Source organism: Aspergillus pseudonomiae (genome assembly GCF_009193645.1).
Source record: "Aspergillus pseudonomiae strain CBS 119388 unplaced genomic scaffold BDV37scaffold_122, whole genome shotgun sequence".
In the NCBI taxonomy this organism is placed as follows: Eukaryota; Fungi; Ascomycota; class Eurotiomycetes; order Eurotiales; family Aspergillaceae; genus Aspergillus; species Aspergillus pseudonomiae.
Genome location: NW_022476114.1, coordinates 39,726 through 54,548, shown reverse-complemented (window position 1 = coordinate 54,548; position 14,823 = coordinate 39,726). Strand labels below are relative to the sequence as shown.

At 44.7% G+C, this 14,823-nt stretch overlaps 5 protein-coding genes and 1 non-coding gene across 6 annotated transcripts; 2 read left to right on the top strand and 4 right to left on the bottom strand.

The window, feature by feature from the left end:
* Positions 1-239: 239 nt before the first annotated feature.
* BDV37DRAFT_291113 (zinc-binding alcohol dehydrogenase family protein) lies at positions 240-1,494 on the bottom strand (the record flags this gene model as incomplete). Its single annotated transcript, XM_032088867.1, has 5 exons — positions 240-445; positions 509-1,068; positions 1,131-1,247; positions 1,297-1,319; positions 1,375-1,494. The coding sequence occupies 5 exons, from the start codon at positions 1,492-1,494 to the stop codon at positions 240-242; spliced, it is 1,026 nt and encodes a 341-aa protein (XP_031935694.1).
* Positions 1,495-2,265: 771 nt separating this feature from the next.
* On the bottom strand, positions 2,266-3,796 carry BDV37DRAFT_276160 (uncharacterized protein; the record flags this gene model as incomplete). Its single annotated transcript, XM_032085517.1, has 8 exons — positions 2,266-2,494; positions 2,627-2,815; positions 2,867-3,001; positions 3,056-3,096; positions 3,175-3,282; positions 3,337-3,361; positions 3,408-3,526; positions 3,602-3,796. 8 exons carry the CDS (start codon positions 3,794-3,796, stop codon positions 2,266-2,268), a joined length of 1,041 nt encoding a protein of 346 aa, XP_031935693.1.
* Positions 3,797-4,429: 633 nt separating this feature from the next.
* Positions 4,430-6,228, bottom strand: BDV37DRAFT_288577 (fungal specific transcription factor domain-containing protein; the record flags this gene model as incomplete). The annotated part of the gene is made up of 4 exons (XM_032088297.1): positions 4,430-4,714; positions 4,796-5,075; positions 5,127-5,517; positions 5,583-6,228. The coding sequence occupies 4 exons, from the start codon at positions 6,226-6,228 to the stop codon at positions 4,430-4,432; spliced, it is 1,602 nt and encodes a 533-aa protein (XP_031935692.1).
* Positions 6,229-8,087: 1,859 nt separating this feature from the next.
* On the top strand, positions 8,088-9,765 carry BDV37DRAFT_276159 (fungal specific transcription factor domain-containing protein; the record flags this gene model as incomplete). Its single annotated transcript, XM_032085516.1, has 4 exons — positions 8,088-8,139; positions 8,200-8,424; positions 8,462-8,940; positions 9,439-9,765. The coding sequence occupies 4 exons, from the start codon at positions 8,088-8,090 to the stop codon at positions 9,763-9,765; spliced, it is 1,083 nt and encodes a 360-aa protein (XP_031935691.1).
* A 3,876-nt stretch (positions 9,766-13,641) lies between these two features.
* BDV37DRAFT_t226 lies at positions 13,642-13,721 on the top strand. The gene has a single exon. It is a non-coding gene; the product is annotated as a tRNA-Val (tRNA).
* A 102-nt stretch (positions 13,722-13,823) lies between these two features.
* Positions 13,824-14,823, bottom strand: BDV37DRAFT_263443 (uncharacterized protein). Its single transcript, XM_032083559.1, has one exon. The coding sequence runs from the start codon at positions 14,144-14,146 to the stop codon at positions 13,931-13,933; it is 216 nt and encodes a 71-aa protein (XP_031935690.1). The 5' UTR covers positions 14,147-14,823; the 3' UTR covers positions 13,824-13,930.

Genomic DNA, 14,823 nt, shown 5'->3' with positions numbered 1-14,823 from the left:
ACAATTTATTCCATAGCAGGTAATCAGAGCAAGGCTTGACTGGGTTGGTTTTCTATCTTGTATTTCCGTTATTCTTGGAGAGTATATATTGACTGAAACTATGTCTGATTATGAATGAAATAGTATACAAAGGATTTGATAAAGGAAATAATCTATCTAGTTACTTTGTTCACTCAAAAGAACTCTTAATAATGTCATACTAGTATCATTCACACCAAACAAATTCAAACGCCAATCACCTAAAGCGTAACAACAATCTTCTTCGCGGAAACGCCAGCTTTATGCACCTTCATCCCATGCTCGAGTGCACTCAACCCATGACCTACAACCACCGGGTCAGGCTTCGCCTGCAACTGTCCGCTGGCCAATGCCTCGGGCACGAACTTCCCCCAAATAGCTTCGCCAAACGCTTCATTCGGGGTTGTGGCGATTTCAAAACAGAAGACTGAAAAAGGTTAGCCATCTCTACAAGCATGCGATAATACTAATGGAAAATGACATGACATACCAAAGAGGGGATCAAACCCCTCCGATGGCTTCTCACGAGCCTGCGCCGCGGCAACTTTGACCTGGCGGCCTAGACGCTTCAGAATCTCCGTGATCGGCTCGAAACTGGGCTCTTCGGCAATGGCATCGTAGACGCCAGCAAGGTCGCTGTCTTCCAGCTCCTTGACAATGTTCTCAACTACAGATGGGGATCTGTAATCGAACACGGCACTGGCGCCCAGGGCTTTGACAACCTCATGATTAGCCGGAGAGGCCGTGGTGACTACTTTCAGACCGGATGCAACGGCGAGTTGGATAGTGACTGCACCGACGGAGGAGGCCCCTCCCCAGACGAGGAGCGTCTTTCCGGTGGGCTTAGGGTTTGGCGAGGGGAGGTACGGAAGACCGAGATATTTCGGAATGTAGAGACCGGAGGCCGCTGTCGAGATGGCCACGGGTAGCACGACGGCTTGCTCGAAGCTCATGGAATCCGGAATCACGGAGGTGAACACTTCCTCGGCGAGTGGATAGAGCTGGAATGCGCCTTTGGCAGGGACTTGGTCTCTTAATGTCTGGGAGTGCCTATCCGGGTGTATCAGTCATCGTGAACGCCGTAGAAAGTCCTATAGGGCGAGACAGCTTACGAGATAACACGCTGACCCTTCTTGAAACGGGTTACCTCTTCTCCCACTTCTTCAACTGTTCCTGCAATGTCTAGTCCGAGCACCATCGGCCAATTCTTAATGAATGGTGCCGCGATTCTGACATGTTAGCACTGGCTACAGTCTTAAGTGTTTGTCGGTGGCTTACTGGATCTTCCAGTCTGCTGGGTTCTGGGTTGAGCGGTTAGTCTATTTATGGATATTCAACGAGATGTCATGGACTTACAATCGCCACAGCTTGGTTCTTGATGACCAGTTGCCTCGGGCCGGGTTTTGGCATCGGCGCAGGGCCAAGCCGAAGAGGTTGACCTTCGGCGTCGAGCCAGGCAGCTTGGTTCAGAGACATAACGGATGTGATAGTAAACGAAGTAATTCGTGATGTTCGTTATTCGTAGAGAGATTGACTTCCTCCCAGGTCCTACAAAGCCCTTTTATAGAGTCGAAGTTCCATTCTTACTAACTTCTAGATGGGTCTATAGGTAGTTAAATGCCAAGACTAATAATAAGATCGGTACTTTTGGCCCCCATGAACTTAATTAAATCGCGCAGTCATTCCCCAGTTAGGATATCAATCGATGCCAGAGGAAATTCACCTGGAAGTTATGTATGGATGGTTCGTTTTCAACAGCCGGCTTTAATGCGTAAGTCCGGTAGTACTCCCCATGTGACCAAATCTCGGGCACCCACTTTAGGGGTCAGGTGTACCAAGCCTTTTTACCCAAAGACCAATATTACCCGCGTGGTCGGATCCCGGTGGTGGTGGCCGACAGGGGTTCAATCGTCTAGCCCACGGGTACCCGCCTTTCGGGGTACGCTAGAGAATAGGGATCGGGGGCCTAATACTACGATGTTAGGGTTGCCGAGAATAGCCTATTGCGGAAGCTTAGGTAGTACAAGGCCCAGTAGGCTTCAGCTTGGTGCCCTTGTATATATGGCTACGTAAGAACAAAGTCAAGAGAGCCCCAAAGGTTCGAGTCAGTAACCTGTAAATACCTGGCTACCCAGACTATGACGAGCTAGTAGTGTCGCTCTCAAATTCGTGTCTGAGTTGTATATTGTAGGCCTTTTTCTCCGCAAGTTTCTATGTCAAGATGGGCACAATATCCTGCGCCCAGTACTATGGTATAATTTCATAAAAGGCATCGTGATCGGTATATTTATCAATAAATCTTGGTTGAAGTTCCTTGTCAAAGATCGCAAAGCGTCCTGTGGGGCTTGACAAAGCTAAATTATACCAGAAAGTTCCCTTGTACCAGACTACGCTCATTATGTATAATAGCTGTAGCGAGACTGAAAAACTATCTTTGTAAATAGAAAAACAGGAGCCCTCTTTCTTAGTAAGAGCGCTCATGAATTCCAGTCGGATATTATTGTATTTAGAAGATATAATCCGATCTACAGCCATGCGAGTAAGCTAGTAGGGAGGTTGGATTATCTTAATGGGCAGAGAGTATATCTATTCAAGGTTAATAAATGACGTTATATTCCAGTTCTTATCAACAAAGATATTGCTTGGATATAGATCCGTTAACGAGAAAATAAAAGGCCCGCGACGATAGTTACGATTGAAAAATAATAGAAATATTACCCGTATGGTCGTAAAAGAAGAGATTTGATAAATATAGTTTACAAGGTTATTAATGGCGTTTAGCTGATAGCGAAGCCGGCTGTTATTAAGAGATAATATATCTATTATATAGAAGTCGACCGTGGAATACATATAATCTTGTGATATATCCGTTAGGATGCGTTTATTTTCGAGGTCTTGGATACCAAGTGACAGTAGTCGGTTTTTAAAACATATAAATCTATTGTTGTTAATAATAAAAGATCCAATCCTATGGAGTGGTATCCTTGATAATATCAGATATATTCTGCTAAGATCCTGAAAAAGGTTTGTCCGTAACTTCACGTCCTCGCGCTTCAAACTCCAGGTAGACGACAACATCTTACCTTCGTTTCCTCGATGTATTCAATTAGGAGGTAGCCAATGTTGGGAACTCCGTTGGGTAATTCAGTTTTGCACTGATAACGGATATATCGAAGGGGATGGGCGGCCGAGAAAAAACAACACGCGATGGTGCAAATCTTGTATACAACGAGTCAAAACTGGAAGATTCTCAGTTCGAGTGAACTATATCGGACATTAGTTAACAAGGAAGTCCCAAAAACTACAAAAGCTCTATACAGTTTCCCCGGTAGCCATTCCAAACCTATAAAAGACGCGGAATTGGTATATATGGACAGTTTTCTTCTAACCAGGCATACGTTCCTGCTTCACACCGAATTTTTTTGTTTCTATTTCCACGTCGAAAATTCTCTCCGATACGATGTGGTAATGGGAAGTGAACTAGACCACGGTTCCCCGATTGTCGTTTCTGGTTCTATCTAAGAATTGTGATTGGCATGTATATATTGAAGCTTCTATGAAGCTATTCCCTAATATCAGCTACCTGGCACGCGTTAATAGAGGGGAGGTTCCGATGATGGGCGACAATAACTCTTATCCAGCTGCACTTGTTTTGGAGAAGAGCAAAGAATTGAGTTTGTTGACCGGGGTAACTAAGTTGGTGTAAGATATTAATTTCCTTAGCCTTCGCATGCGAGTATGTCAAGTCTCCATGAAGTAGCTGGCGTGTTTTTGACATGACGATAAATCCGGCGTCACCTTGAGAATCAAGTAGGGTTTAGGTAGAAGAATGTGTCGGAATGCCAGCTCACTCATTCCGCTTCGATCAAAGTCTGGGCCGTGCTTCAGATAGGTACACAAAAATGATCGGAGTCAGCGAGTTGGCGCAAACATATGCGTTCTATTGGTTGTTGAAGAACGAGGCCCGCTCTATCCCTTGCGCATTCATGAATGACATGAGCCGAACCCGGTGGAGTGGTGCACCTGGCGAGACGAAATACAGGTCGCTATTTGGTACCCTCATTCCACACTGGATCCATCTGCAGAGTATAGTATGGATCATCTTTGATAATCACTAGTACATGCTTCTCGGCAATAGCGGAGATTCTTAATGAACAAGGAGGGTTACACGATTGAATGTATCATCCAATTTCACGAGGAAAACGCGTCCTATAATCGTGTAGCAAATTGGAGATATTTCTTCGTCGCTAATAACAAAGTAATGTTCGCACAATGACAATAATCGCCGGATGGGGGTAACTGTAAAAGTTCAAATAGTGGATAACATCCGTACGCGATGGTTATTGTTGTATTGGGAAAATTCGAATAAGATAGATGCCTCCCATGATATGCAACACGCGAACTCCTCACATCATAGCGTAGGCCGGGCTGTAGACTGGCCAGGCGGGTATGAGAACGTCACTTCTGGGTCAGCCGCTTGAGCCAGGGAGATCTTGATGCTTTGGTGAACTTGTTGGCAGTCGGTGTAGTGTGGATCCTTGGGCTGGATTACCGTTAGGATACAGGCAAAGAATGTGTTTAATTCCGAATTCACCGTTCCTTGGCCAAATGAATCCAATCTGCTCGTGGTTTGGCTTGAGTGGGTAAAGCGAAGTGAGGCCAGTATCTTTGCGCTTGGAAGTCCGTATAGAACAAGCTAAGAGAAATTCCCATCAGCAATTTGTCCTTCGCGTGGCGTGGTTCACATTGAACTGGCCAGAAGACTTCTACAACTCACTCTCCATGCGAAATCAGAACGATATTCTTCTAGACTACCCAAGGACTTCACTCCACATATCATCGTCTCGAGTGTCTTTCGACACATCTCCCCAAGAGTGTAGACCTGTCCGGGCAGCAGATGTTGCCAGATGTATACTTGTGTGTATAGGTATTCCAAATAGGCTATTAATAAGCTATAGCTTTGATGTGGTAACTGTTCCATTTGCCAACTCTCCGGCGGTACACCGCTAGAAACTTTCAGGGATTGCCACATGCCCTCTAGCAGTCGAGTCATATTTCTAGAATACATCAGTTCGTACAGTACACTATAAAGGAGCCCCGAGACATACCCAGGTGTAGAGCCTTCTGGGCTGTCATGCAATGTCGACCTCGCAACCTGGGCGTCTTCGCGTAGTATGCTCATGACAAAACTGGCCTTTTCTACAAGTGATGCTGGGGAAGACAGGGAGTGACTCAACCTAGTTGAGAGATAGTGGTTGAGCCCGTCGGCAGCAGGGAAAGACAAAATAACATTGTCTAAATCCATACAGTACTGCCTGGAGATTCGTGGTGGTCGATTCATTAGCGTGGTTATAGCCTTGTCCAGTGTATAAGCTGTCAAGAACAACTGTTGGCGGATATGCATCTGTGTAATGATCTGGTTTCTTAAGGATGGTTTGTGCAGCCCAATAGTAAAAAGTACGTTTCCAATATCTCCTAACCTCCGCCAGACATGTCGATCTATCGAATTTTGAGCCCATGTATTAGCACCAACCGTCACAAGTATAACGGCAAAGTTCACCCACTGTGGCCACCGTAGATTCTAATCAGCAGAATGATGTCTTGGATGAGAAGCCATAAATAAAGTTCAGTTTTGGTGCCGGTCATTTCCTGGAACCTTATGCATGTATTAACGGCATGAGTCAGATCTTTTAGGATCGTCTCTTTTGTCCAAGAGTCTGGCTGTGATGCGTCACTGTCAAAATCAGATAGGTCATGCCTTATAGTTAGGGATAGAGCGACGGTAGCATATATGATACCAATTACGTCCCACCGCAGGCAATCCTGCTCATCTAGACATTGTGGCGTGTAACCGCGGGAACTGAGGTCGTTGGCCAACCATCTTGGAGGAATCTTGGAGTTATGGAATACCCGATCCACAGTTTCAAACACCCGAGTGTTCACTTTCTCGAGGAATGTATCCGACTGCGGCTGTGTGAAGTAGGTAAGAAAGGAGCAGACGAGCGGTTTCATAAGGACACCGGGGGTATCTGGCGGGAGAGAGTCTAGGAGCTGTTGGAAAGAGACAGAGCGTGTAACGTAGAACAGAACCTGATAGGCAGCGGAGATTGTTTCCAGATCATCGGGTGAATGAACCATGTGCGGACCAGGAGTACCGCTGGCTTGGGCAGCATTGCCGATAGAAGAGCTCTTTGATTGTTGGGGCTCCATTCAAAAATTTGTTGGAAAGTCACAGCGCCGATGGGTTATTGGCAATTAATAGGGGCAGCACGGAGTACCGGCTGTAAATAGACCACCTACATCCTTTCTATGTTCTCCAACTCAAGCGAATCTGCTTCTGAGACAATAGTCACATTTGATCCATGTCATTAACTCCTTTTCATGTCTCAATTGCTGATCTTTTCTGGCATGGACTTTGGGATCACCCGCCCCTTGGAAGCAAGGCGTGGCACACTGTGAACATTCCAAACCTTGCAGGAGAACGCCACTCAAAGTCCAGTCAGCCGTGGTACTACCAGTCATGGCTGTCCGTTGCAAAAAACTCCCCTATTCTGTCTAGACTACCGTCATACTGGAATGCTGCGTCTACCATGATTCAGCCAGCCTCGACATTGTCGTGGCTGTGTTCCGTAAGTACAGGCTAGCTGGCTTAGGGATATTACACTGTATGTTAAACCATCGTTATCGTTAGCTTAGCTAGCTGAGCATTGAAGGCTCATAGATCATGAGTAGCTTAATTTAGAATATGGTGATGCAACCGTCGTATTCTGATCCGGACCACAGCTGGTACCCACCCTAAAGCCGGTAGATGAATCCGTGAAGTCAGCTGCCTCGCAATACTTACTTTTTTTTAAGAAAAAAAATGTTCGATTTGAATGCGAGTATTTATGACTTTTTTACCTTTTTATTAGGCCTAGTTTGAAAGGATAGGCTTTTGAGAAGTATAGAAGATCTTCTATGGACTAATGATAGGATTAGCTGTGAGAATAGTCTTTCACTATCCGCGGGCCGCAAACTGACGTGCCGCTAGGATCCGAGCCCTAATTGAATAAATTAAAGTTTTCCAGCTTAGAACATGACAACTGAAGCGAGCAACCCGTTCCCAACAATTGGTGTCAAAGTGTCATGCATTCGAGGACCCTGCTCCAAGTGGGTAGCCGTCATGGTGAATGTCAGCCTTCCGGACGCGGAAGTCTGATTTGTATGAGTACATATTGTCACGTATCCAGCCCGTTAACTCGACCACCTTCTTCCCTCTTCTAGAGGTTAACAGTGCCTAAGATCCAACCTTCTTATCGTGGTCCCACCAAAGGAGCAATTGACTACAAGGTCAACATACAATGATCCGTCGTAATGGCAAGAGAAGCTCTTGCGAGCCTTGTCGGAAGTCGAAAATTAGGTGCGACCATGAGTTCCCCATATGTCGGAGATGCCAATATCGTGGTATGACTACAAGTTGTATATATCATCCAGCGCCAATGACCCGATCGGACTCTCTACAGCAATATCATCATCACGACCCTCAAAGACTGTCGCGTCTCATTTCGTCCCCTGCAGCTCCTTGGGATGGCAGGGGTAGTATCACTGATGATGTGTACGTTCATTCTTTCCATGTTTGAGCTACATGACTGGCTTTGGACGTTTTTGGGCGAATGTCGTTATGGCATACTATGCCTTGGACACTGGCTGGTACAGCAGCAGTGATAGAAAGGGGAGCGGCCTAGCAGGCATTGGTCGACCGGAGGGTGTCCTAGTGACCAGGGCTCCGTATAAATTTTATGAAATGAATACTAACCTCCTTTCTCAGACAAGTCTATCAAGAGGGTTTGGACACCCAGCCTAACCGTATAAATTGGGCCAATTACCCGTCGCTCTCACCTGCCATTCGCGACATATGCACCACAGATATCCAACAAGGATCTACTCTTTTAAAACGTCTTACTGATATCTCAACCCTCGCAAAGCTCGCAGAACGGTACGTCCAATCACAGAGCCATGGGACTCCAATCCCAGCTTTTCTGGCACAAACGGTCATCGCATCCTTAGCAGAAGATCCTTCAATCGAAAAAATGAGCACCGGAGATCAATTGGCAAAGTCAATTATGATCACTGGGAATACCTGTCGCGAACTGGAACTGGGGGTATATGTATCTCCTAATAACCTCTACAAAAGGTTCACAGGGTCTGCAATACGCTGGGAGGCGCTGGGGCTCCTATTCACATGGGCCACACTTGCTTTGCTACACTCACCAACGGATGACAGGGTTGCTGCAAATTTCATAGCGACTCATGGTACTAACAAAGCATCATGCATTTCAACAATGATGTACTGCAGTAATCTATGTATCTCATTATGTAAAGAATATGCACCTACAAATGAGGTTCTCCTGTGGTTGCTGTACGAAAGTTTGACCCTCACAGCACAATTCTATGGTGACTGCAGTAAGCCCCCTTGAACACATCCATCAGGCCATCATAATCGCATTGGAGACATTACAACATTCCTACAACAAGCTTATCGTTCTAGGTCATCAGACATGGCAGCGCCTCGGCGACCTGGCCACTGAAGCCCTAGACCCGACCATAGTCAAGCCTGGCGCGGGGAACCGAAAGGTTCCCTTTTTCCTTTCCCAGTCACGAAGGAAGATTATAGCTTCTGCGTATTGGATGGATAAAAGTTTGGCGAGTTTCCACGGCCAAATCCCGCGAATTCCTTGCCTCCCACAGGATTTTGAAATCCCACTTGATATTGATGACGATGCACTTCTTGCAAAGGGCTTTCCTCGCTCAGAATCGCTACATTCGCGAGTCCATGATTCTAATCAATCGGATTCTGTCTGCTCAGCTACATACATCCGTGCTAGATATATCTTGGGCGGTTTTCGAGATGAACTTCTTCAACTGTCCCACGCAGCGTCTTCTGTCAATAGGCTCCCAAAGCTAAAGTAAGCCATGGATTCATTCTTTCCATCGTTCACTATATGTTACTTATGGTTTTTCAGGGATTTATCTTGGCGCTATAGGGCCACCTGGCTAGAGATGCCGATCAATCTGCATCACAAAGACACTGACCAGGTCGAGGCGATGCCCTACATGACCTCCTTCCCACAGCTACTACTCTTCTTGGATTTTCTTCAAGGTGAATATCTTATCTATAAAGAGCTCAGTAACATTATCGAGAGCATGAGACCTCATCTTCTCTGGCACTGCAAAAGGACCCTCAATATAGTGATCAGTCTGTTTGCTTTCCCTAAGATGAGGGCACAGACTAGTCCGCTGGAACGTATCCGCGTGGTGAGTTCTCCGTCCGCCACCTGACTAGTACGCATGGCTTCTCAATAAACTAAGACCTCTCTCTTCATATGCCAGGGGGTATTATATGGTGTCCCATGTGCCGAGTACCTTATGCTCACCCTGAAGGAGTACAATGGAAACAACGGATTACATGATCATTCACCATCTCCAGTGGAGCTTATACGCAATATCAGTGCTCTCATCAGTTCCCTAGAGCACGAGTACCATTCTGATGATCAGCTTAGCCTTCCCTACATCAAAACGTATAGGAATCTGGGGTGTGCCCTTAATGACATTCTTGAATCGAAGGAGATATGCGCTCTTGGCTGCGATACCGGTCCTAGTTCATCGATCATTTCCCCTGGTTCTGGAATCTTCGGAAACGACAACATTGGAAGCCAATCAATTGACTGGGGGGATGATCTTGGGTGGAATATGCAACGACTATTATAAAATATGTTTCACTAGAGTACAAATACTAGAAGTGGGCACCTTCACATCTTCTGGTCTGGCTAAATGGTCTATCAAATACTGTTGAGCCAAGAAAGCATGGCCCAGGGCTTTCCCGGTTTTGATTTCTGGCCGTTATAGCTGTTTCAAGGAGATTTTGAGATGCCTCATATATTACCTCTTATACTTTCATGAAAGACTTATAAATTTGGTGATTTATGTACCACCTGCAACTACTTCTATCATCTGAGTCTGAACGGAACCAACAAGTGTGAGATCAATTATGCTCCTAGGGCATCTAAACACCCGTATATAGTTATCAACAATGATATATTGCGGTTATGCATTTCTACACAAACACAGGGACTGAACCCTCGAGATCCATGGGTCGAGGGCAGTGGAACAATATATGTGCGAGAAAACAGAAATGCGTTTCAGGAAGCTCATACTACCTTTTTCATGCTTTATCATTAATTGACTGGTCACAGGACATCAGAAGGTGTAAGGTGGTCCTGAGTCTTGATGCGCAATTACTCTCCGTGGTAAGCTATATTGATCAGAATGATCTATGATTGCAGGAGAAATTAGTCGTATATCGGATAATACTATCAGAATATCACTATTCGACTCGTTTGAGTAATTAGTCAATACAAAACCGATTCTGTTTCACGGAAGGCTGGGAAAGCTTCACATATATCCGATGAAAAGGCAACGATAATAAGAGGAATCGTAAAGCAATGCACTTAGGCAAAACCCGACGCAACACACTCCATACACCGCCGATTCTACCTGATTGCGAGTACGATGTTATAGAATAGGCAGTGAACAGAAATACCCAACACTTCAACCTATTAGCCGACGGATAAACCCAGACGACCGAAGGCTTGGCCGACACAGCGTAGTTGGGCTAAATGAAATAGCCGATATTCGCAATTCACCTTACTCATATTACCTTCGCTAGTACTGGTGAGGCGTAATCGGCGGTATTCGTGTCCCCGTACAGATACTATTGAACTAGAAGCTAAGCCACTCTCCCCTTCTCTCCAGTAAAGCGTCCACGTGCTGATGTGCATTTCCAATACTATGCATCTAATATATGCACGGCGATGATCAGACAAGGGCATCGCCCCACTCAGATGACCCCCACTTGATCTAGCTAATATGTAATAGAAATGATAATCTGCAGGCCTTGTTGGATACTACTGTAATCTTACTGTTCGCCTAGTATCGACCGCTCCGTCTCACCTTGCATACAGAAAACGGGGCCCAGGTTCATCAGCTAAAAATAACAGCGACAGGATGAAGAAGCTTTTGTGATGATGGAATTGACATGGCTATGCGTGGGGTTAATATTAGCCAGGATGGTGGTTTCAGATGAAGTCGGGGTCGTCTTTCGGCCGTGCGAGTAGAAATAGTTTGTATAAGTTTCCTAGCGGTCATATAATCAATAAACAGATATAGGCAGTAATAAATTTATACCTGTTTATTCGATAGAATATATTATAAATTAACGTCAATTTTTCCCTTGCAGGTTCGCTAACTACTTTGCAAACCATTCATCCTCACCAAATAGACGGTCTTGCATCTCAATCCACATCTCCCTCACTTTAAGCGCTCTTTTTTCATTCTCAAGCTCCATTTCACGTATTTCCTCCTCTTGCTTCCTGAGACCTATTTCCTTTTGTTTGACTTCTGCCTCCTTTTGTCTAACATCTGCTTCAAGCTTTCGAAGCTCAAGCTCTTGACGTCTCTGTTCGAAAGTCAAGGCATTTGTTGGAGCAACACCAGGAAGATCGTGAGAGGGTCTTATGGGCCTAATTGATTGATAAGTACTGAAGACATACTCGTTATCATCATTCTGTGATGTCAATCGGGAGGGAGGTCTTGCACTTCTTTTAGCTGGCGGAGGTTGTGGTAAAGTGGTTGATAAGTACTCGGAGACATACTCGTGATCACCATCCTGTGGAGTATATCGGACGGCGGATCTTGCACTTCTTGGAACTACCGGATTTCGTGGTAGAGCGGTTGTTAAATACTTGGAGACACACTCGTTATCACCATTCTGTGAAGCAGGTCGGGAGACGGATCTTGCGCTTGTTTGAGCTGACGGAGGTCGCGGTAAAGCGGATTGGGTTTCAGGGAGACTAGCTGAAGAGGACCGTTGACGTTTGCGGCTACCTATATGAATGCTTTAGTTACTAAATACCTATTGACAAATTGACCATGAATGAACACACTTACTTTCTCGAGTCATAAGACGAGGTAACAGAGTCGGGGGCGGTGGTGGATGTTTATGCACACCGTGCGATGTAAACAAGACATATGGACATTGACTGAGATCCACTGGAACTAAAGCGTTAAAAGTAACATCACAGGTTGTACGCTTTAATTGGCCTAGTCCCTGAGGATGAAGTCGTTCTTTTGTACAGTTAGCAGCCGGCTATTAAACTCTTTATAGGTAGCCTACCACAATGTTTCCGTCGGGATATTAGAGGCTCAAAAACACGGCAATCTTCAGTTGGTGGTAAAATATCTTTATTAAAAAGATCTTCTAGGAACTCTAGGTCGACAGCCGTAAAAGCTGATATTGCTTCCCTGTAATGTTTTGCTCTAACACCAGAGGCTTCATTGATACAGCCAATATAAGGTTTATATTCGCCATAAACAATCTAGAGCAGTTAGAGAGTACTTAAGAACCACGTATACAAGACACAGTGCTTACCATTTGACTATCTTTCTTTTTGAAGACTGGCTTACATGTAGAAACTTTGTCGATACAGGCATGGCCTTTCTGGAAGAGATTCAGTCTCGACCGATAGTAACTATAAATAGTCAGCAATTAGTTGATAAGTAGCTAAGGGTATTGAAAATACTTGTACGCATTTCTCGTGCCTAGGTCTTTGCCTATGATCTGAGACTCCCTCTGAGCTTTTAGGATTTCCTGCCAAAAGCTGTCATCCACAGAGGTGTGGTGAAGAGATCGAAGCGCGGGAGTCAAAAATTCACATGCATAGATCCCAGAGCATTTCCAGTTCCATTTTCTGGCGCGGCAATTAAGAAATGGGCTAAACACTGGTCCTCTCGGCCCATGGCCTTTGCTTCTTGCATACTGAATCTAGCATTACTTAGTAGTCAGTTATACATGTAACATCACTTCGTATTTACCTCCTGTATAACTTGCTCCATTTCACTTTGTGATCGTCCCCTTGCAAAAACAGCATATGTATATCCATGGATATGGCTTCTTGGATACTCTGGTAGGTCATCGACATGTTCTATTTTCAGAGTTGTAAGGCCATGGCCTTTGGCTTGTGTGAGATGAATGGGAGTAGGAGATGGTTCCTGTATTAAGTACTTAGCAACCAATTAGAAACTGCTTGTATAGTACTTCGGAACTAGTTTACCGTCACCTCAATACCCGGATCGTTTTCAGAACCAAGTCCATCCACATCGACGATAGAATTACGAGACTCCATGAGGTGAAAGAAAAAAAGAAAAATCGGATGTCTTGCAACAGTTTCTAGATGCTTTGTAGCAGCTCATAGTTTTCGAATAAAATTAGGAGGTAGAAAGAAAGTGGGAAAATAAATTACAGAAGTTATGTACAGCTTTAATAGGTTAGCGTGTGCTTATTAAGGTATTGGACAGTCACGTGGTGAGTACAAGACACGAACTACTGGATGCTCGCGTCCTCTGTATATTATCCTTGATGTACGTAGTAGTTTATACTATCTGCTGCTTTCTATTGCTTAACCCACACTCTGTGAATAGAATGACAAGGTTTGGCCGACTACACATACCCATGTTGGCTTTTTGACTCCTTCTACAAATTTCAAATGAAAGTATCAGTTTCTAATATTGGCTAATTCATCATCATTCGACCGATTGGCCTAGTGGTTACGGCGCTCGCTTTACATCGTGAACGCGAGAGATCGCAGGTTCGATCCCTGCATCGGTCATTTATTTTTCTACCATCATTTTAGTTTATCTTTTTTGATTACTTTATTCTATTTTTTAAATCTCTTAGAAACAAATGAGTTCCAGTTGAATAAAACATCAATTCTATCTACACAGATCCCAGGGCCTGTTTTGTTTTTTTTAATTGTCATGTACACCGCAAAATATATATCCGCAGCATCTTCTACCCCACTACCCATTTAAGAATCAATCATGTCAGTACCTTAGTTGTCCTCCGATGTCGATAAATATAAAGTCTCCAGCACCTTCTATACCCCAGCTGTAACAATAAAAAAATGTCCAACCATGTAACATTGGAACAGTACTCAATCACCACAACCAACACATCCAAAACAGCAACAATCAATCTATACGAAACCCAACATAAGCACTTGAGCAGGAGAAAGACCGTTAGCTGGTGAAACATGAACCCAGAGGACAAGAGACAAGAGACAAGAGACCAAAGCCCTTGTCCCACCCCTCACTGCCACAAGTCATACCAACAATGTCCGACTTGTTCCTGAGCAAACCGCTAATCTGTAGCGAACAAACAGAACCCAACTCTGAATCTTATTATTATATACCAACCAAAAGAAAAACGAAATGAAACTGATACACCAACACAAAGCCAACCCAAACACAGCCGTCACACTAACAAACTACATAATAAACAGTAGGTACCACCCCCAAACCAACCAAAAAGCTAAAACACCGTACCATACCTACCAAGCCAGTATAAAATTACCCTAGAAAAAATCCTTCACGTTCCTAGGTAATCAACGCAAGACAAACAGTGACCATGCCATTACAACCCCCACTATGATAAGGGACTGAAATGTAACCCCTCAATCTCACCTCACCGCACTGAAACTAAACACAGCCGCAAAAAGCCAAACGGCCCCATTTATGTCGCCTTATCGCGTATGTCAAGGGTCCTGTGGAAATAAGAGGGGCCGTCCGTTCTAGAATGCTTCCTTGGTGGAGATGAGGCGTTCTGCTTCGGAAATTTTGGTCTTTTTGTTTCCCCTCGGTGGGTTCATTGGGTTGTGGTGGTGGGTTACATGGCGGCCCGATGTGGATTCTTTTTTTTTTTTTTTTTTTTTT